The sequence below is a fragment of the Venustampulla echinocandica genome (genome assembly GCF_003357145.1).
Source record: "Venustampulla echinocandica strain BP 5553 chromosome Unknown scaffold_6, whole genome shotgun sequence".
Taxonomy (NCBI): Eukaryota; Fungi; Ascomycota; class Leotiomycetes; order Helotiales; family Pleuroascaceae; genus Venustampulla; species Venustampulla echinocandica.
Genome location: NW_022474211.1, coordinates 940,958 through 957,413, shown reverse-complemented (window position 1 = coordinate 957,413; position 16,456 = coordinate 940,958). Strand labels below are relative to the sequence as shown.

Genomic DNA, 16,456 nt, shown 5'->3' with positions numbered 1-16,456 from the left:
CACGCTAGAAGTCAGCATAGCACGCACCCTATAGCACGGCAGCACCGCTATAGCATGCCCCCCAATACAGTAACATGCGGGGGAATGGAGGCGTGAGAGGGAGAAAAGCCAAACCTGGGGCATGGTCCATGGGCCACGGCTCGCCTCTCAATGGGACGCCCAACCCGCCAGAAAATGCCACGGCGACGAAAAACACATCAACATGGACGCTGGAAATAATATGGTGATAATATGGATGTGAAACGGCAACACTGTGGGATAATGGAAATTGGAGAAGGATAGGTGCTTGCTGGAGATTGATGGGGACGGAGCAGCACGGCACTTACTCAGTCACTCAGTCACCCAGACAGTCGCTCAGATAGTTACTCACCACTGACGGACTGACTGACTGTAACTCGCTGCCTCACTACTGCACACTGCACACTGTATATCCGGGTCGTCGTCCCTCCTCTGTTCCTTCAAGCTCCAGGCTCCAGAGTGTCCAGAGGGTCCAGAGTCGTCCCGAGTCCAGACATCAAAACGGTAGAACCTCTCTCTCTCTCTCTCTCTCTCTCTCTTCCTCTCTCTTCCTACTCGAGCCCACCCCGTCCCTTTTGAGTGCTGGAGTCTTTCCGAGTCTCCGCCCGCGTCCTCTCTTTTTCCTTTTCGTCGCCATTTATTCTTGTCGGCTGAGCCAGCGACAGCATATTCTGTAGGGGCGTAGTTTAGCCGGGAGACGGCGGCCCTGGCTGGCTCCGCAGAACACCGACCTTCCCTTCCCCGGCCTGGATGATCCCAAGTTGATTGATTGATGCATTGCGATCTGCGCCCCTGTTCTAGCCTATCGTCATTCGTCCCGATGATTATCCAGTTCTGCCCCAGTGCAACCGTCCAGCAGCTATTGGCCGATGGGCACTGCGACGAGAGCTGATTCATGGCTTAACCAGACTTCCCCCGTCCCCCTTCCCCTTTTCCCCCCTACTGCTACTCCCAGACACCCCATAGCAGTAAACTAAGTCGACTCTCGATCCTCCCCTCCCCTCCCTGCCTCCCACTCCCCCAAGAAACCAAGAACCACCAAAGTATTAAGCCCTAGGCCCCTTGTCGTCTCCCTCGCCCTCCCCTAAACCTGTCTCTTATACACATCTAGATGTGTATAAGAGACAGCYCTAWATCCCCACCCCCCATCGCTGAATTGGCCTGCACCACCTCCCACCACCCGCTGCTGACTGGCTCGTCTCCCCCTAAGGGCCTGGAAGAAACAGCGGCCGGCCACCGTAAGAAGAGAGATCGATATTAAGCGGTCCGTACTGCCGCGTGCTTGCACTGTCTTTGCGCATAAGGGACGTCGGGATTAGGTGGAGTCGCCCTTGATTTGAACGGACGGAAATCACTGTCCAACCTCGCGCCCCCCGGCCCATTCAGCGAACCTTCATATATACTATGTTGACCCCAGAAACGCCGCTTTTCTCCAGGTCTTGAGTTCGTCAGTCAGAGCCGCTGCGACAGCCTCACGCGCTCTGTGTTCGTGCCTGTGTCTCTCCATCGCCATCCCCCCTTCCTCATCCTCATCCATCGACCATCATCATGGATTTCCAACACACGAAAGGGACCTTCGAGTTGGCGGGAAAGCAGTTCCCGCGCGTGACTTGGTACAAGCAGAAGGGAATGCGGAGTCTGTACATTTGCCTGTTGTTCGTCGTCCTCACTTCCGCCACAAATGGATACGATAGTTCGATGATGAATGGCCTCCAAAGTCTGGATCAATGGCGAGATTGTATGTAATGTTCCTCTGCTTGCCGTGGACCATGTGTGCTGACTTCCGCGCCAGATTACCACCAGCCGTCCCCGTCGCAACTCGGGCTTCTCAATAGTATATGGGCTGTTGGCTCTCTCGTCGCTTTACCTGTAGTCCCGTACACCGCAGATATGTTAGGGAGGCGGACGGGCGTGATGGTCGGATGTTCAATCATGCTGGGTGGTGTTGCACTTCAGAGTCTTGGGTTCACGTTTGCGATGTTTGTCAGCGCTCGATTCTTCCTGGGCTTCGGCGTCGCTATTGCCCACGGATCGTCGCCTCTCTTGATCACCGAACTGGTTCACCCTCAGCATCGCGCAATCTACACCGCAATCTACAACACCACTTGGTATATGGGAAGTTTTATGGCTGCGTGGCTGACATTCGGTAAGATATTCAATGGCTCAAGCCACTAGAGGATCAGCGCCTTGAACGTAGGCTAATCCAACCAGGCACAAGCAAGATCCAAAGCACCTGGGCGTGGAGAACACCCTCCTTGGTACAGGCCTTGCCATCTTTGTTGCAAATGGGCTTTATTTGGTATGCATTATCCCCCCCAAACTCCCATCTGGCGACGGTCTAACCGGTAGCAGGTTCGTCCCCGAATCACCCAGGTGGCTTATCTCCAGAGGAAAGAATGAGAAAGCGTTGCGGATCCTGGCCAATGCCCATGCGGAGGGGAACAAAATGGATGAAGTAGTACAACTTGAGTACCAAGAGATCCGCGGGACCCTGAAGCTCGAACAAGAGCTCGAAGGTAACAAGTGGGCCGAACTTTGGAGAAAACCCGGCAACCGCCATCGTCTTATCATCTTGGTCTCTCTCGGTTTCTTCTCACAGTGGTCTGGCAACGGACTCGTCAGGTAAGGCCCCAAGTTTCATACCCAAGTCTTGAGTGCAAAGCTAATAAATCGCTTCCAGTTACTATATCCACAACGTCCTAAACCAGATCGACATCACAGGTTCTACTCAACAACTGATCATTAATGGTGTCCTACAGTTTACCAACATTGTCGTTGCCGTAGGCATGTGCTTTTTCGTCGACCGACTTGGCCGTCGACTGCTCTTCTTGATATCCACGTGTGGCATGTTCGTTTGTTTCCTGACCTGGACGGTTTGTTCAGCACAGTTCGAGATCAATCACTCGAAATCGTCGGCGAATGCGGTCGTTGTCATGATCTTCCTCTACTATGTATTCTACAACACCGCTTGGTCTGGATTGCTGGTCGGCTATGCCGTTGAGATCTTGCCTTACAATATCCGCGCAAAGGGCATGACTGTTATGTTCCTCGCCATCGATCTTTCCCTGTTCTTCAATCAGTACATTAACCCAGTCGCACTGGACAGGCTGAGATGGAAGTATTATATCTTCTACGACATCTGGCTTCTCTTTGAAATCTTCATCATCTGGAAGTTCTATATCGAAACCCGAAACACTCCGCTGGAGGAAATTGCGAAGCATTTCGATGGAGAAGGCGCCATCATCGGCGGCAGGGGAGCGAACGAGAAATTAAGGCAGATTGTGGAAGAGATCGAGAATGCTGGGGCGCTCCCCGATGAGTGCACTGGGGATGTAGCAGACGAGAAGGTTGTCCCGCACGGTACACCACGGGGCCCAAAGGTTGACGTTTAGAGTTCTTGATATCTGTTGAAGGGACGACTGGTGGTGTTCGCTCTGGGCCAGTTTATCGCCAAGATGATACCCGCCATTTCAACCCCGTCCATTGATCTGGGTCCTGGTGTAACGGACCTGTTCATAAGCTTGAACAGAACCGCTGGTGGGATAGCGGGCAACAACTTATGCCCCTCGCCATGATATATGCCGCGAACAGCAGAATGATCCTGCAAATAGTTCGGCTCTATCAGCGAGTTGGTTGATGAGGAGGACCCGGGTGTACTTGTCGCTTTGAAGATTCAAAGATCGTCGAGATTACATTCCCAATCGGCCACTGATCACATCAACTCGGAAAAAGGTGTTGCGGGACGAAGGACACACTATGCTGTCTATACGGTCCCGATTATAAAAGTCTAACTTGGTTTCAACGAAGACGGGCTGCCTAGTGCAATCAGATCCCGCAACCATTTTTGGGCTGGAAAGGGTTAATATATCCAGATGGAGGAAGTGGAAATGGAGAACTGGGAGCATATTATTGGACAACTAGAACGCAGATCAGCCGTTCTTGGAGTTGCTGGAGGGAGTGAAATTATAAGTTCGCTACTTGTAATACAACCGATTAGAGGTATGATAGCTATGGGAAAACGTATTGTAATGAAAAACTTATTAATCAATTTCTCCCACCCGTGATGATCGAACAGTTTGATTTTGAGCCCTACATACGTATCGAAAAGAGAATGCATACAATGAGTAGTGACCAAAACCAAAGGACGTATTTGTTAAACAATTCTATTATTCAAACATAATGTGCACCTAAGTTCTATGACACAATAGACAGGGCTGACTACGTCAATTCCCAAGAGCCCTAGTCCATAGAAAGTTTGCGCCATAGCACATCTAATTTTGGCGTCCATTCAGGATCGCCCAACAGGGCTGGCTGGCAGGCGCGTATCACTACTTTACCACTACTTCGCAAACAAAGCAATTCTTAGCTAGGAAGCGCTACACCGCAAAAAGAGCAGACAGAACAGCAACATGCAATAAAAACAGTGAGTGAGGATATTCAGAGCTGTAAAAGAGGGCATATACCAAACCCCTGAAATGTCTTGTAACGAGTCGGAGCCTCCGGAGTACGACTCTTGTGGGGAAATAGCGTCGGCCATCGCGATTGTTTCGTAGTCCACCTGCCTAAACGAGCCCCCGCCTCGGTAGCGAAATGTCTATCTCGGGGGCTCTAGCGCTGTTTGCGGAGCTGGGCGGCGCAAACAAACTGAAGTTCAACTTCAGCGCAAACTGACCTGAGCTTCGAAAAATTAGGACGGCCGATCTACGACAAACAAACGACAGGCAGTATTTTTTACGCGTCGCACTTCAATTCTACAGCGCCCCTCCCAGCTGGTTCAGAGCTTGTCTACCCCGCTGTGTTTCGATAGTCTGAATAGCTTAGGCAAAGAGAGTATACCGCCAATCGCGAATACCACCTGTCCCGTACCATCATCATGGATCCCTCAAAGGTGTCGCTGTTCAAGACGTATGATAAGCCCAGGGGGCAAGGAGGCTCTGGGTCGTTTGCGACGTCGATGATAGTTGGACGTAAGACTACCTATCTCCCTTTCTTTCTTTTACCCTGACGGTCAATTCCCACGAGGCTGACACCACACACGTACAGCGGTATGCTTCTTCCTGGGAATGCTCTTCTCCTCCTTCCCCTACGACTACCCACTCCTCTGGACCTCTGACGTGACGCCGGCGGCATACTACGACCTGCTAGAAGCACACCTGAAGTTCATGCACGCGTCTCCGCCCATCATCCCACGCATCCTGCACATCGCCATCTCAATCGGCTTCATCGGGTTCTTCATCAAGCTGTTCAAGCCCTCCGAGGCGAACCTGCTCTTTGATGGCGCGTCCCTAGTCCTCTACCTCGTCGGCGTCGTAGTCTACATCACCAACATCGTCAAGGGCCTCCGCATCATCACCGCCGGCGTCTACGGCGCTCCTGAAGGCAGCACCGAAGTCGCCATTGGCAGGGAGGACAGTCTACGAGTGCTATCTGCCAGCAACACTATTCTGGCGCTGGTCTTAGTTGGCGTGCTGGTCTTGCAGGCTGGCCAGTGGTACGCTGAGCGCAAGGAGCAGGACGAGGTTGCGGAGTTCGAGAAGGTGCAGGAGGGCAAGAATGCCTCCAAGACACAGAAGAACGTAACGAGATCGTCGTCGAAGAAGAAGCAATAGGTGTGCGGAGATGGGGATTCTGTGGTTGGTGTTACGAGGGTAGTATAATTTATTTTGCAAAATTAAGTTGTTTGTGGTGTATATTATCAGAGATATGTCGTTATACTAAAAGCTCTCTCCTTGTACATGCATGCGACCTCTTCTCAAACTCTACCTTGCGAGTTCTCAGCCGCAGCTTACTAGAAGGTATAGTAAGATCTTATTACCTTTCCTAACATGGAGCCACTCCCCAATCAATTCAATCAGGTTCCCCCTGTAGCAAGTCGCTATACTACCACCTACCTATATTTCTCAAGCTTATTTCCCTCTTAGTAATATGAAACGTCTTATCCCGTGCTGTTATTAATGGGGTGGCCAAGGACCGTAGTCCGGTTTAGAGCGTGTACTCGGCATCTCTTACCCACCTATAGCACAAGGTTCAAGACGTGGTTTGATGGCAACCCGTTTCTTTCTACACTGCGCGTCGTAATACTAAGGACGTCGCGGGAAAGTGGCTTCAAAAAGTTACATGGTTTCCAGCATCAATTTACTTCTGGTTCCCTCAGCTTTTCGGGACACTCATTATTTACAGGGAGGCGCTTGTCTGTTGGACATATGTTATAATTGGTACATGTAAGCTGCCTGGATCGAATCTAGCCGGGAGGGAGTGTGGCTTGTGACTTTTTTGGCAAGATTTATACAGTTTCTCGTTACCAGCGTTGTGATTTGGATTTGCGATATCCCTCCTCACTTTCATCTCAGTGGTGTGGTGTGGAGGAATGTATGGTATTCAGTTGACAGCGTCAAGTGCTGTCAATGCCACCTCTGTTATAATGTAGTATGATTGTCATTTTCCTTTTATCTCACGTAAAGGCATTTCCTACCCGGAGGTCTGCTATCACTAATGACTCTGATCGACTATACTGTGAGGCCTACAGTTGTTTGTACATCTCGAGTTCTGAATCTTTATCCAGCTGTTCACGTCTCACCCTTGCGGCGTCTTTCTGGCGTTGGGTCTCCTGTACCATCTCATGTGCTCTTCACAGAGCTCCTGTGACTGATGCACCTCGAATTTCACCTGCTGTTTTCCATCGCGTTGGGTATCCTTGTTGATCTACTGCTAGATATCGTTATCCTAGTGGTGATTAGTGGTGATTTTGTACCGGGTCTGGCAAGGCCATTCCCAAGGCAGAAGATAGCTTCTGAAAAGTGAACGGAGTGCAGATGCTCCAACTCCAACTCATCTCCAAGAAGGCCGCGCCTTTTAATATGCTCCCTAAGCTAGAAGAAAATTGGAGGCAAATTCCGTTGATTAAAAGCAAGTTCTCTCGGCAGCAATGCGTCGCCCCGAGGCCATTCATACACAGCTCAAGGAAAAACTCGACAGCTTGGATGCGGAGTCGACCAAAGAGGGACTAATAGCCCGAGTGGGTTCCCCACCGTTCTCGAGTATCGACCCGGAAGCAGATGCTCTGCTTCCAGAATGAACCCCCTAGCTCTCCTTTAGAGGAAGGGATTTATCAGTCTCTGGTTTATATTGCTGCTTCTCCCAAGCCTGACAAGTCGCCTGGCCTTCACCCCTTATTCCTTATTTCCTTTCAACATGTCGCATGTATAGCTAATACCACCAGACATTTAACTTCGAAATATCACGACTCAGACTCAGACGAGGAGATTTTATAATCTCGGACTTGGGCGAAGGTTCTCGATATCTATTATCTCTGATCTTACTACCTCTGTATAATTTCACGCTAAGACAACCTACACCATTTTGGGGATTATAACACCAGAGTTACCACATAAATAACCACGCAGAGTCTGCAGTTAGTCGCCACTGGGATTACCACGTAATCGTGCGCGAGTTTGAAAAGGAAAGGTACCATGGGGAACCTGAAGATATTAATGTATTTGTTAACATTAATATATTCGCGCTGAGGTCTTATTTTATTTAAGAGAGTCAGCTACTGTAGCATCAAGTATGTGATGGTATTGAGTCTAAATAGGAGAAGCCTGTTAGGAATAAGAGATTTATATCAACCTCCTATCCACTTTAGCTTCCACTTTAACATCAACTTTTAAGTTTAAGTTCAACTTCAACTCGCATTACTCGCCTTTCTGTAAGTCTAAACTATCCTTTTAAGCTTGCCTCCCCCTTGTGGAGCTGGCCTCCAGCTAAACGCCGGCCACCAGGTTTTCTCAAATAGGACAACAGGAAAATTCCTTTGAATCAGTGAATGTTCTTCGAGGCTGCCTACCGCATGCCTCACAGACGCACCCTTCGGCACCACGCCAGACAACTCGTGCCGCACAGGATTGCTTAGCGAGTATAAGAGCCCTTGGATTTCTTCGACTCCAATTCCACTTCCTCTTCCTTACACACTTTTTCGATCCACACTCCGGCTTGGATCCAGCTTTTGCCTCTACTACCACCTTCAACTACCTTTGAGCTTTGCTCTGGCACACAATTTGACAGCTAAATACTAGCGCACTGTCAAAATAAACCACACTGTCAAGATGAATCACAGTGTCAATATCCATCACTCTGTCAAGGCAACCCCTGCTGTCAAATAAATCAAGCCAAATTATATGTACTAGAAAGCATATTTGCTAACTCTCAGGGCCTATCCCTCCGAATTGAACATCACATGTCTTCTCGTATCATACAAGTTAACCCATTTATCTCCACTCTCTGATCTGATAGCCTGGCTCGGCTAGCTCAACCGGTTTGAGAACGTGCTCTCCGGACTTGGATATAAATCGACAAGTGGGACTTGGTTTTCTCCTTGTTAGATAATTATCTGTGGGGTTTAAGAGTGAATAATACAATGCTGTAATATAAACCCAAGGGACCGCAACCTCTTTGCACGCATGTGCAGCATGATATGCTAGGTGGGAGAGCTTAATACCATGCTGAGGTTATTGATAGGGATGTAAAGCCAGGACTAACAGCCCTTCCCTTTGTAGGCACACTCGGAATTTCTACACCATGGTATTATATCTCTGTTTAGCTATCTATACCTTTGACATGGTTTATGTAGCTGCTTTGTACGATGAGGTGCTGACACCCGGTGTTTAAAAGATGTTAAACAGATGCGCTTTTATAAATCTTAGTGGTTTTAATAGATAAGAGGTAACTCTCAAAGGGCAGAAAGAAATTCAACATAAGATTGCTACAAGTTAGGTGTAAACCCATTATCTCCGTACTCCGTAGAGAGTTCATCTTGATCGTCCCAATAGGTGTTAATCAGTTACAATTTCAAATTCCCGCTTCTTAAGCATAATAATATCATAATATCTATCTACCCATTATTCTAGCTTCCCATCACTTAATCTGCGCACCAACTACATGCCATGTTCAGAAGTTTCCTGATATATGTATCGTCATATAACTGCTAGCTACGCTCTTACCCTTCCTTCCTTCTTCCTCCTATTAAGGATTTATTTACTCGTACCTATATGCTGCTGTAACGTCTATCTCTGCGTGGCTAAAAACCCTCCGTGCCGAAAAATATAAGAGGTACTTTGACTTTAAGAATGTTAAACTTTGTGTACATATATATCGGCAAATCCTATATTTTTGTATAAGTCGTATTCTATAGCTACCCTTAAACACTCTGAATCGCTCCTACCAAAAATATTATATTTATATCGCTGCCTTAGCACCTAATTCGCAGAAAGTCTCTATTTATAGCAATACAGAATTCCTTCACCATAGCCCTACTACCAAGCTCTTATTACTTCTAATACTTATGAAAGGGTCTTATCGCAAACATAAACGATGTTACAGTACGATTGAATTGAGTCGTAAACGTCTTGTTTATTTATTCATTAATACAAAGAACCAGTTTCGGGCACCTGGGTATTATGCCTCATCAAATTCTCCACGAATGGAACTCTGATATTCTAGAGAATGCCGCATGTCTTCCGGTCCCCGACCAAGACATCGCCTTGCGGCTTGTCTTGTCGTGCCTCTGCGCAACTCTCTGCCGCTTTGTCGGAGTCTCCACTCCCATATCATAATTAAGGAGTGGTCGTAGCAGCTCCTCCACGCCGTATTGTCGACAGAGCCTCACACCTCGCTCATAATTGATCCAAATACCTTGAGATATACCATATCCACCTTGGATCTTTTCATGTTCTCCGATTAGAATCTCTCTCGCTATAGTCTTTGCGCGTTGTCCTTTTTTCATCTGTGCGACCTTTAGAATTTGTGTTGCGTTCAACCAGGAATCTGAGCTTCGGCGCATTACCGCTGCCCCGTTGGCTTCCATTTCATACATGAGAATATTAGGATAGGCGGCCTACAGCTAAATCAGTTCGACCCTCGTAATTTACTTTCTAGTCGGAGGAGCTTACGGTGTAGACTTGTGGACCATCTGGTTTTGTATGTTTATTGGATAAGCTTGTGACGCCCATTAAGATTCCAGATTCAGAAGGAGCTGAGTCTGTCATGCTCATAGAGTAGTCGCGCCGCACATGCTGCAGTAGAGATTTCGGCACAAAATTCTTGTGAACGACTTGTACACGCCGGAATTCGTGTATCTCGTCGTCATCCTCATCCTCATCTTGAGCAGAATTCTCCACGCCGTAATCAGAACCTTCAATAACTAGCTGTTTGGATCTTTTCCTAGATGATGTTAGTGTAGCCTTTTGTCCGCGCTTACCCAGCTTGATCTTGGGCGCAGCGAATGGGGCTTCTTGAGGAGCATCTATCTCAAATATTCGTTGGTACCACATTTTGCAGTCTATATTAGAACTTCATAGAAGATGGTTAGCAAACGGCAGTGAGGAATGTAAGTGAATGGCTAGCCAAGTAAATAGAACTGTTAGCGTACCATTGAATTTCAGATCCTCTATTACTACCCTCAATCTCATTCTCGGCCTGACACCCGGGACACGATGACATGGATGTTTGCGGCCTGCGAAACACCATACTCATGTTCACCTTCCTGCCTGGCAGGAAAACAGAGTCCCAGGAGGCGGTGAGATCAAGCTTTCTTTTTGAAATTGACTCTTGTATTGTGTATTCGATATTCTGCACCTTCTTTAATCCGGGCACATGACGGAAACGAACTTCTATCACTGCCTGAAACGCACTTCTATCACTGCCTGAAACGCATCAAATGAGTTGATAAACTCAGTGTGGAATGGAGTTATTCGGCCATGAGCATCCTCAAAGTGCACAGGCTGTTGACGATCAACTTGTACAGGGAGTTGAGATTGAAGTTTCTGCATATCCAAGACCATCTCGTACATTTTCACATTCGTATCGAGGATTTTGAGTACAATTGATTGGAGTTCTTCAGTTTGCTGGCGGGTTGACAAGTTTTCGATATTCCGAGAAATCATGAGAGTAAGATTCGTTTGAATGCTCAGGAGAGCATGATTCTGCTTTACCAGAGCTTGTGCTTCATCCGTTACTTTGCGATGTTCTTTACTTTCTAATTGGTGACTTTTCGTTAACTCGGTCTGTATCGCTGTCGCTGATCTTTAAACCCATTGTCAGCCTCTGTTTCTTTGTGCTTCAAGCTGCATAGCCTCCATTACTTACAAGTGTGTCGTCATCAGCAAAGTATTGATGGCTAATGTGTGTCCCATTATCTCGGCCTTCAACTTATCAATGGAATCTTCCCTACACATGACCCACTGTATCTTGTGTAGATTGGCTCGCCAATTCCACTTCGAGGAAGTCGTCTGGGCACCGAGCGTCGCTTCAAACTTCGCATTCTGTCTCAAGAAATCCTCTATGCTCCCTCGACATTGTAATGCAGCTTGTTCTAGTGCAATCTTCTGTGCAGCCTGAGAGTCTTCGACTTTGAGGAGTTGGACCTCGGTCAACGCGCGTTCGAGATTTACTAACACCGTGATAAGACGTTTGTATTGTGGCTTTGCTCCAGCACCATCGCGTAGAGCCGTGATGAGCTCTTTCACGAGGACAATGCCTCCTGTAAAGTCCCCAAACGAGAAGCCGAATGCAGGGACCACCATATCGTATGACCAAATGCCAGGTAATTGGTGAAAACTTCTTGATTTACAGAAAAGACGTCGTTTACAATACCAAATCTCGAAATGCAGAGCTTTGCTAGGTGGAAGCTATATGTGGCTCTGCCCTTACCCAGGCATTGAAGATGGCAAGGCTGCTTGCTGCCCAGGCTCTGTGAGCCTAGGTTGGCCGACTGGTCGCGCCACGAAAACTGCCAACAGCGCGTGACTCACACGATATCCAAGCCCTTATTTTCGTTGTAAATGTTTGGAATCCTATATTTTTGTTTCCAGTGCCGACTTAGCATGAAAATCTGGGTGGATGTTCTATGTATTAACCAGGCGGACGTTGTTGACCGGAATGCTCATGTTTTGCGTGTGAAGAATATATTCGGCGGTTTTTTCTCTGTAACAGCCTGGACGGAGGAACGTGAGAAATTGCGAACTTTTGGACTTTAATCTCCTGGAGAACGACCTGCGAAGTGATTATGAGATAATTTCAGATATTAGTTTCAAAAACTTTTCAAGGGCTTTCTCTTCTAGCAGAGTGAGATACTATTAGCTTTCGGACTTCTCTTCTTTCGAGCATCGCCTATAGGGAATATTGTTAGTTTATTAAGATCGGCGCTATTGATAATCTAAATTAATCCGCGGCCTCGGCATCTGAAGCTGTTTCATATCCTCTACCCTTTCCTTCCTCGACTCTTCATCAACATCCCATTCTACTAGCCTCGTCATACAATCAAGATGCTCTCCTCCCCACGACTCAATATAATCTATATACGGCCCGGCCGTCTCGTCATCAAACCACTCGCCCGTACTCATGTTCACAATCCTCACGTTTTTTCTGTCACACGTTCCAAAATACGCATCCTCAATATATTGCCCATAAAACCTCAGCTCAAGCGGCACTAGAAGATCAACACTTTTCAACTTGGGAAAGTCGCGCAGTAAAGCCTTGTGGTGATACCACCAATCTTCCTCGACCTCCTTTCCCTCTTCATCTACCAGCTCAATCCTCAAATGCTTGATGTCGCCGATCGGAAGCCTCGTGAACTCAAAACCCCAGAAAACTGTACTTCGTACGTGGATGGTGTCGTGATCGAAACTCACCCAGATGTAGCGTCCTCCTGCAATTGATGAGAAGAAGCTTTTCTGGTAGCTGCAGTGCTTGCGGGACTCGCGACATGCTCTTGTTATAGCTGGCACTGGGCTGGGCGACCACGGACCCCAGTTACTTTCATTGACTCTGATAACTCGATCCTCCGTTGCGAGTGCCCAGATCTGGGTGCGGATTTCTGGAATAAGGCGCGGGAAAGGGTGGAAGGTCGCCATCTGATTTTAGTTCTTTGTAAGTTGGGAGAGGATGTGAGGCTATTTGTTTAACAGTGAGGGTATTTCAGTTTTTCTTAAGTGGGCATCGTCGAAAGCAAGTGTTGTTCAGCAAGCGTGGAAGATGACTTGCAAAGATGAATCCTTAGGACGGAGCAGTGCAGAGATTTTCCTAGCCTTATAGAATAGAATTACGTCAGCTTATAGTACTAAGACCTTCTGACTCACGTAGCTTTAGCCTAAAAAAATATAGAGTGGTTTACGAGTGAATGTTTTGCCGAATATCAACAATCGTCTATTCATGTTATTCTAGTCAGTTAATAGGCAGGTAGTTATAGAAGTATATACAGAAGTATATTATTAAATCGCTATTCACGTCTACATGTCTACTTTACTCAAACATTCAAACTAGGACAGGTTCGAAATGCAGCGCCTCTACAGTTGCAATCTAGATTCGTCATAGGAACGCCTTCTAATATGTGACCTCACTGGTTCTCTTCCAATTTCGTCCATCTACTTCGGACACGACGCTCCCTTGCCCTTTCCTTTCAGCACGTCTATTCTGTCCATATCTTTCTTGATCGGCGCCAACTTATTCCAGTCCTCCGTCTTCATACCTCGCTTCAAATCCGCGATTTCCTTGAAAGGCCGCAAACTCACTCCTTGCTACTACAATACTAGCCAAGCTTTATATATAGTGATCTAATTTTTAGTTACGTGTGAGTTAATAATAGTTCTACCAACTCACGATAATAATTCCAATTTCCCCTTCACTCTTAGTAACTTAAAAGACAACGTTCTGTGATAGCCCCCCTGATCTTTCTTCAAAGATCGTCCCAGATACCTGGTTTCATAACCAGGGTACAATTAAATACCTTACATATATTGTAGTGAATTTAGAAGAATTGAAAGTCCACGTGAAAGCTATCTAGTATTACAGGAGCAGGAGAAGATAATAAATATATCGAAAAATATAGAGAAGACGAACTTCTGTATTAGAAGAAATAAAATAATCGTCTATATAACTTCGGAAATCTTAGAAGACTAGTTCAATTCAATTATTATATATAGATTAAATTAATAAAAATATAAACTAGATAAAGTTCGGAGCTTCGGAGGTTTTAAAGTAAAGTATATTTTATTTATATAAAGATATATTGTAACTAGCGTAGCTATAAATATAGTATTAAGTAAGTACGATAAATCCTTCCTCGCTTATTAAGATACTTAGTATTTTATATACCTTCTTACTTTTATCCGAATAAATCTAGTAGGTAAGTTTCCTTATACTCTGTATCTTCAAACTTAGGAGCTATATTTGAACTTAATAGAAGCTTTATAGTATAGCCCCGAATTCCGAGAATAGGTCGATAGTTATAATAGAGTAAAGGGTAATAGTTATAGTAGCTTTTAACGCTCTCTATAAGACGATCGATAGTATAGCTAAATTATAGTATTTTCTAACTATAAGTCGAGTACTGATAGAGAAATAGCTAAAGAATAATAGTAAACTAATTATAACTTTATATGTTTACGTAGTAAGTATTTAAGACCCCCAAACTATGAAGTCTTTTCCGTACGTAGGGTTTTTCGCTATATAGAGATGGACGTTATACGTCTTTAGCTCAACTAGGCGTGCTATTTTTACTTTTGGGAGGATTTGCATTTACATCAAGTACTCTTCTAGTTCTTATGTTTAAATTTTCTCTTTTATGCGTGTAATTATCAACTACCTACAGATAGACACGAAAGCGTCCTCGCTTTAATCAGATAAACACAAGCTAGTTTCAAAGCCTTAAAAAGAAATATCACACATCTTAAGTAACATACCCACCCTATAACCCCCACCAGAACGTCACTCACTATCTTACTGATACACCCCATTCATTAAATTGAGCAAATAATTTATTGCCATATTCTACCTGTTGATACACCTAAACTCGACATACCACCTAGATTAACACAATTTGACTAATCCCTCCCTCCCGATAAAGTCTTTTCCAGCAACACGCAAACGAAAAATGATAAAACTGTAGGTGTGTGGGTATGTATGCAATGACTCCGCTCCAAACACCAATCCATGCATGCATTTAAGCAAATAACAAGAGTAAAAAATTACATCACATCCACCCTCTTGACTCCGCTCACCAAACGCCGGTACGGAAATAATTAATAAATTGGTATTGCCTTGCACAAGGCTTTTAAACCTCTTTCGTCCTCGGGCTCGACGAGTATCGTGTTGCGTTGCCGCCTTTATACACATATGCTGCAAATCTAGTTAGTTAATTTGTTTCTCTCTGCTATGCAATTTAGTACCACCCGGGTCGGTGGTAAGTAGGGTAGTCATGGGAATTTAAGAGAGGCTTACGCTGGCCCTTTTGTAGTCCTGCTAATCCGCTATGCTCCATCATATCCGTAAACGTCGTTTGATTGCTCATCCTCCCATCTCCTCCTATACGTGCCGGAGGCGCTAATCCACCACTATGCGAGCTCCCTTGAGGTGTCGTCTGTTGTTCCCTTAATGAACTCGCTGTGTCTCCGTCTGCGAAAATATTGATATTCTCATAGCTCGGTTCGCGCTGAAGGACGGGTGTCACCGGCCGTCCCGGTCTCTGCCCCTGTGTTGCTGATCTCTGCACCGCGAGCGGAGCGGGGAAATTCGGTCGAGGGCTCTCCTGCATGCTCATCCCCGGTTTTGGGCTCGAGGAATTCGATTTTGTGAATAGAGAGCGCACGCGATGGGAGCGTGATCGTGTGCTTCCTCCCGCCGTGGTCGAGGGCGTCTGGGGCGGTTTTCGTAGGAAATCGGATCGCATATCGGTTCCTGACAGTTGCGGCTCACCGATATTTCCGAAGGAGGAGCCGCTGCGGCGGCGTTTTTGCCGGCGAGCGTTAATGATGCAGACGGTTATTATGGTGAGGAGTATTCCTAGGAAGAGGCCCGGGAAAAATCCTACGAGGACGGCCTCGGTAGGGAATCGCTGGCAGAGGACTGCTGCTGTTCCGTTTGATGCCGAGTTAGGGCTTGCGGAAGGGTTTGAGGAGATGGTTGGGACAATGGAGACGGACGTGGAGGTTGGGTTCGTCGAGGGCGCGATCTTTTGGTTGGTGTTGATGGTGCATGTGGTTCCCGTGCAAGAGAAGCCAAAGGGGCAGCATTGGCTTCCGCAGGTTGGCAAAGTCCCCGTAAGTGCCGTCGTCTTCAGGATATTATCGGGGTGCTGGCTTGCGTCTTGCATCGATATATCACATGGTATAGGTTGTATTGCTGAACAGTCCGAGCCTTTGGGGCAGCACAGAAGTGTTGTATTCGCTGCCAGTGATAGACAGGTTGATCCGCTAGGACAGCAGAAGTTCGATGGTAGGCCAGAGTTGGCACACTGGGAAAATGTGGGATCAGAACATTTCCCGTCGCGTTCGAAGAGGTCTCGAGGGGATCGCGCTTCTGTCGGTATTGCGAGCCACATTGCCATGAGCATTAGCTGCCCGGACACTCGAAGGCGGCGCATTTCCACCAGCTCGTAGCTCTTGCGACT

General features: G+C 46.7%; 5 protein-coding genes across 5 annotated transcripts; 2 read left to right on the top strand and 3 right to left on the bottom strand.

Annotated features, from left to right (window-relative positions):
• Positions 1 to 1,566: 1,566 nt before the first annotated feature.
• BP5553_07723 (MFS general substrate transporter) lies at positions 1,567 to 3,410 on the top strand (the record flags this gene model as incomplete). The annotated part of the gene is made up of 5 exons (XM_032016346.1): positions 1,567 to 1,756; positions 1,811 to 2,164; positions 2,230 to 2,317; positions 2,371 to 2,640; positions 2,699 to 3,410. The coding sequence occupies 5 exons, from the start codon at positions 1,567 to 1,569 to the stop codon at positions 3,408 to 3,410; spliced, it is 1,614 nt and encodes a 537-aa protein (XP_031867577.1).
• A 1,481-nt stretch (positions 3,411 to 4,891) lies between these two features.
• On the top strand, positions 4,892 to 5,627 carry BP5553_07722 (Uncharacterized protein; the record flags this gene model as incomplete). Its single annotated transcript, XM_032016345.1, has 2 exons — positions 4,892 to 4,985; positions 5,062 to 5,627. The coding sequence occupies 2 exons, from the start codon at positions 4,892 to 4,894 to the stop codon at positions 5,625 to 5,627; spliced, it is 660 nt and encodes a 219-aa protein (XP_031867576.1).
• Positions 5,628 to 9,478: 3,851 nt separating this feature from the next.
• BP5553_07721 (uncharacterized protein) lies at positions 9,479 to 11,594 on the bottom strand (the record flags this gene model as incomplete). Its single annotated transcript, XM_032016344.1, has 5 exons — positions 9,479 to 9,907; positions 9,963 to 10,362; positions 10,442 to 10,617; positions 10,704 to 11,094; positions 11,158 to 11,594. 5 exons carry the CDS (start codon positions 11,592 to 11,594, stop codon positions 9,479 to 9,481), a joined length of 1,833 nt encoding a protein of 610 aa, XP_031867575.1.
• A 621-nt stretch (positions 11,595 to 12,215) lies between these two features.
• On the bottom strand, positions 12,216 to 12,923 carry BP5553_07720 (uncharacterized protein; the record flags this gene model as incomplete). Its single annotated transcript, XM_032016343.1, has 1 exon — positions 12,216 to 12,923. The coding sequence occupies one exon, from the start codon at positions 12,921 to 12,923 to the stop codon at positions 12,216 to 12,218; it is 708 nt and encodes a 235-aa protein (XP_031867574.1).
• Positions 12,924 to 15,121: 2,198 nt separating this feature from the next.
• BP5553_07719 (uncharacterized protein) lies at positions 15,122 to 16,393 on the bottom strand (the record flags this gene model as incomplete). The annotated part of the gene is made up of 2 exons (XM_032016342.1): positions 15,122 to 15,186; positions 15,289 to 16,393. 2 exons carry the CDS (start codon positions 16,391 to 16,393, stop codon positions 15,122 to 15,124), a joined length of 1,170 nt encoding a protein of 389 aa, XP_031867573.1.
• Positions 16,394 to 16,456: the final 63 nt, after the last annotated feature.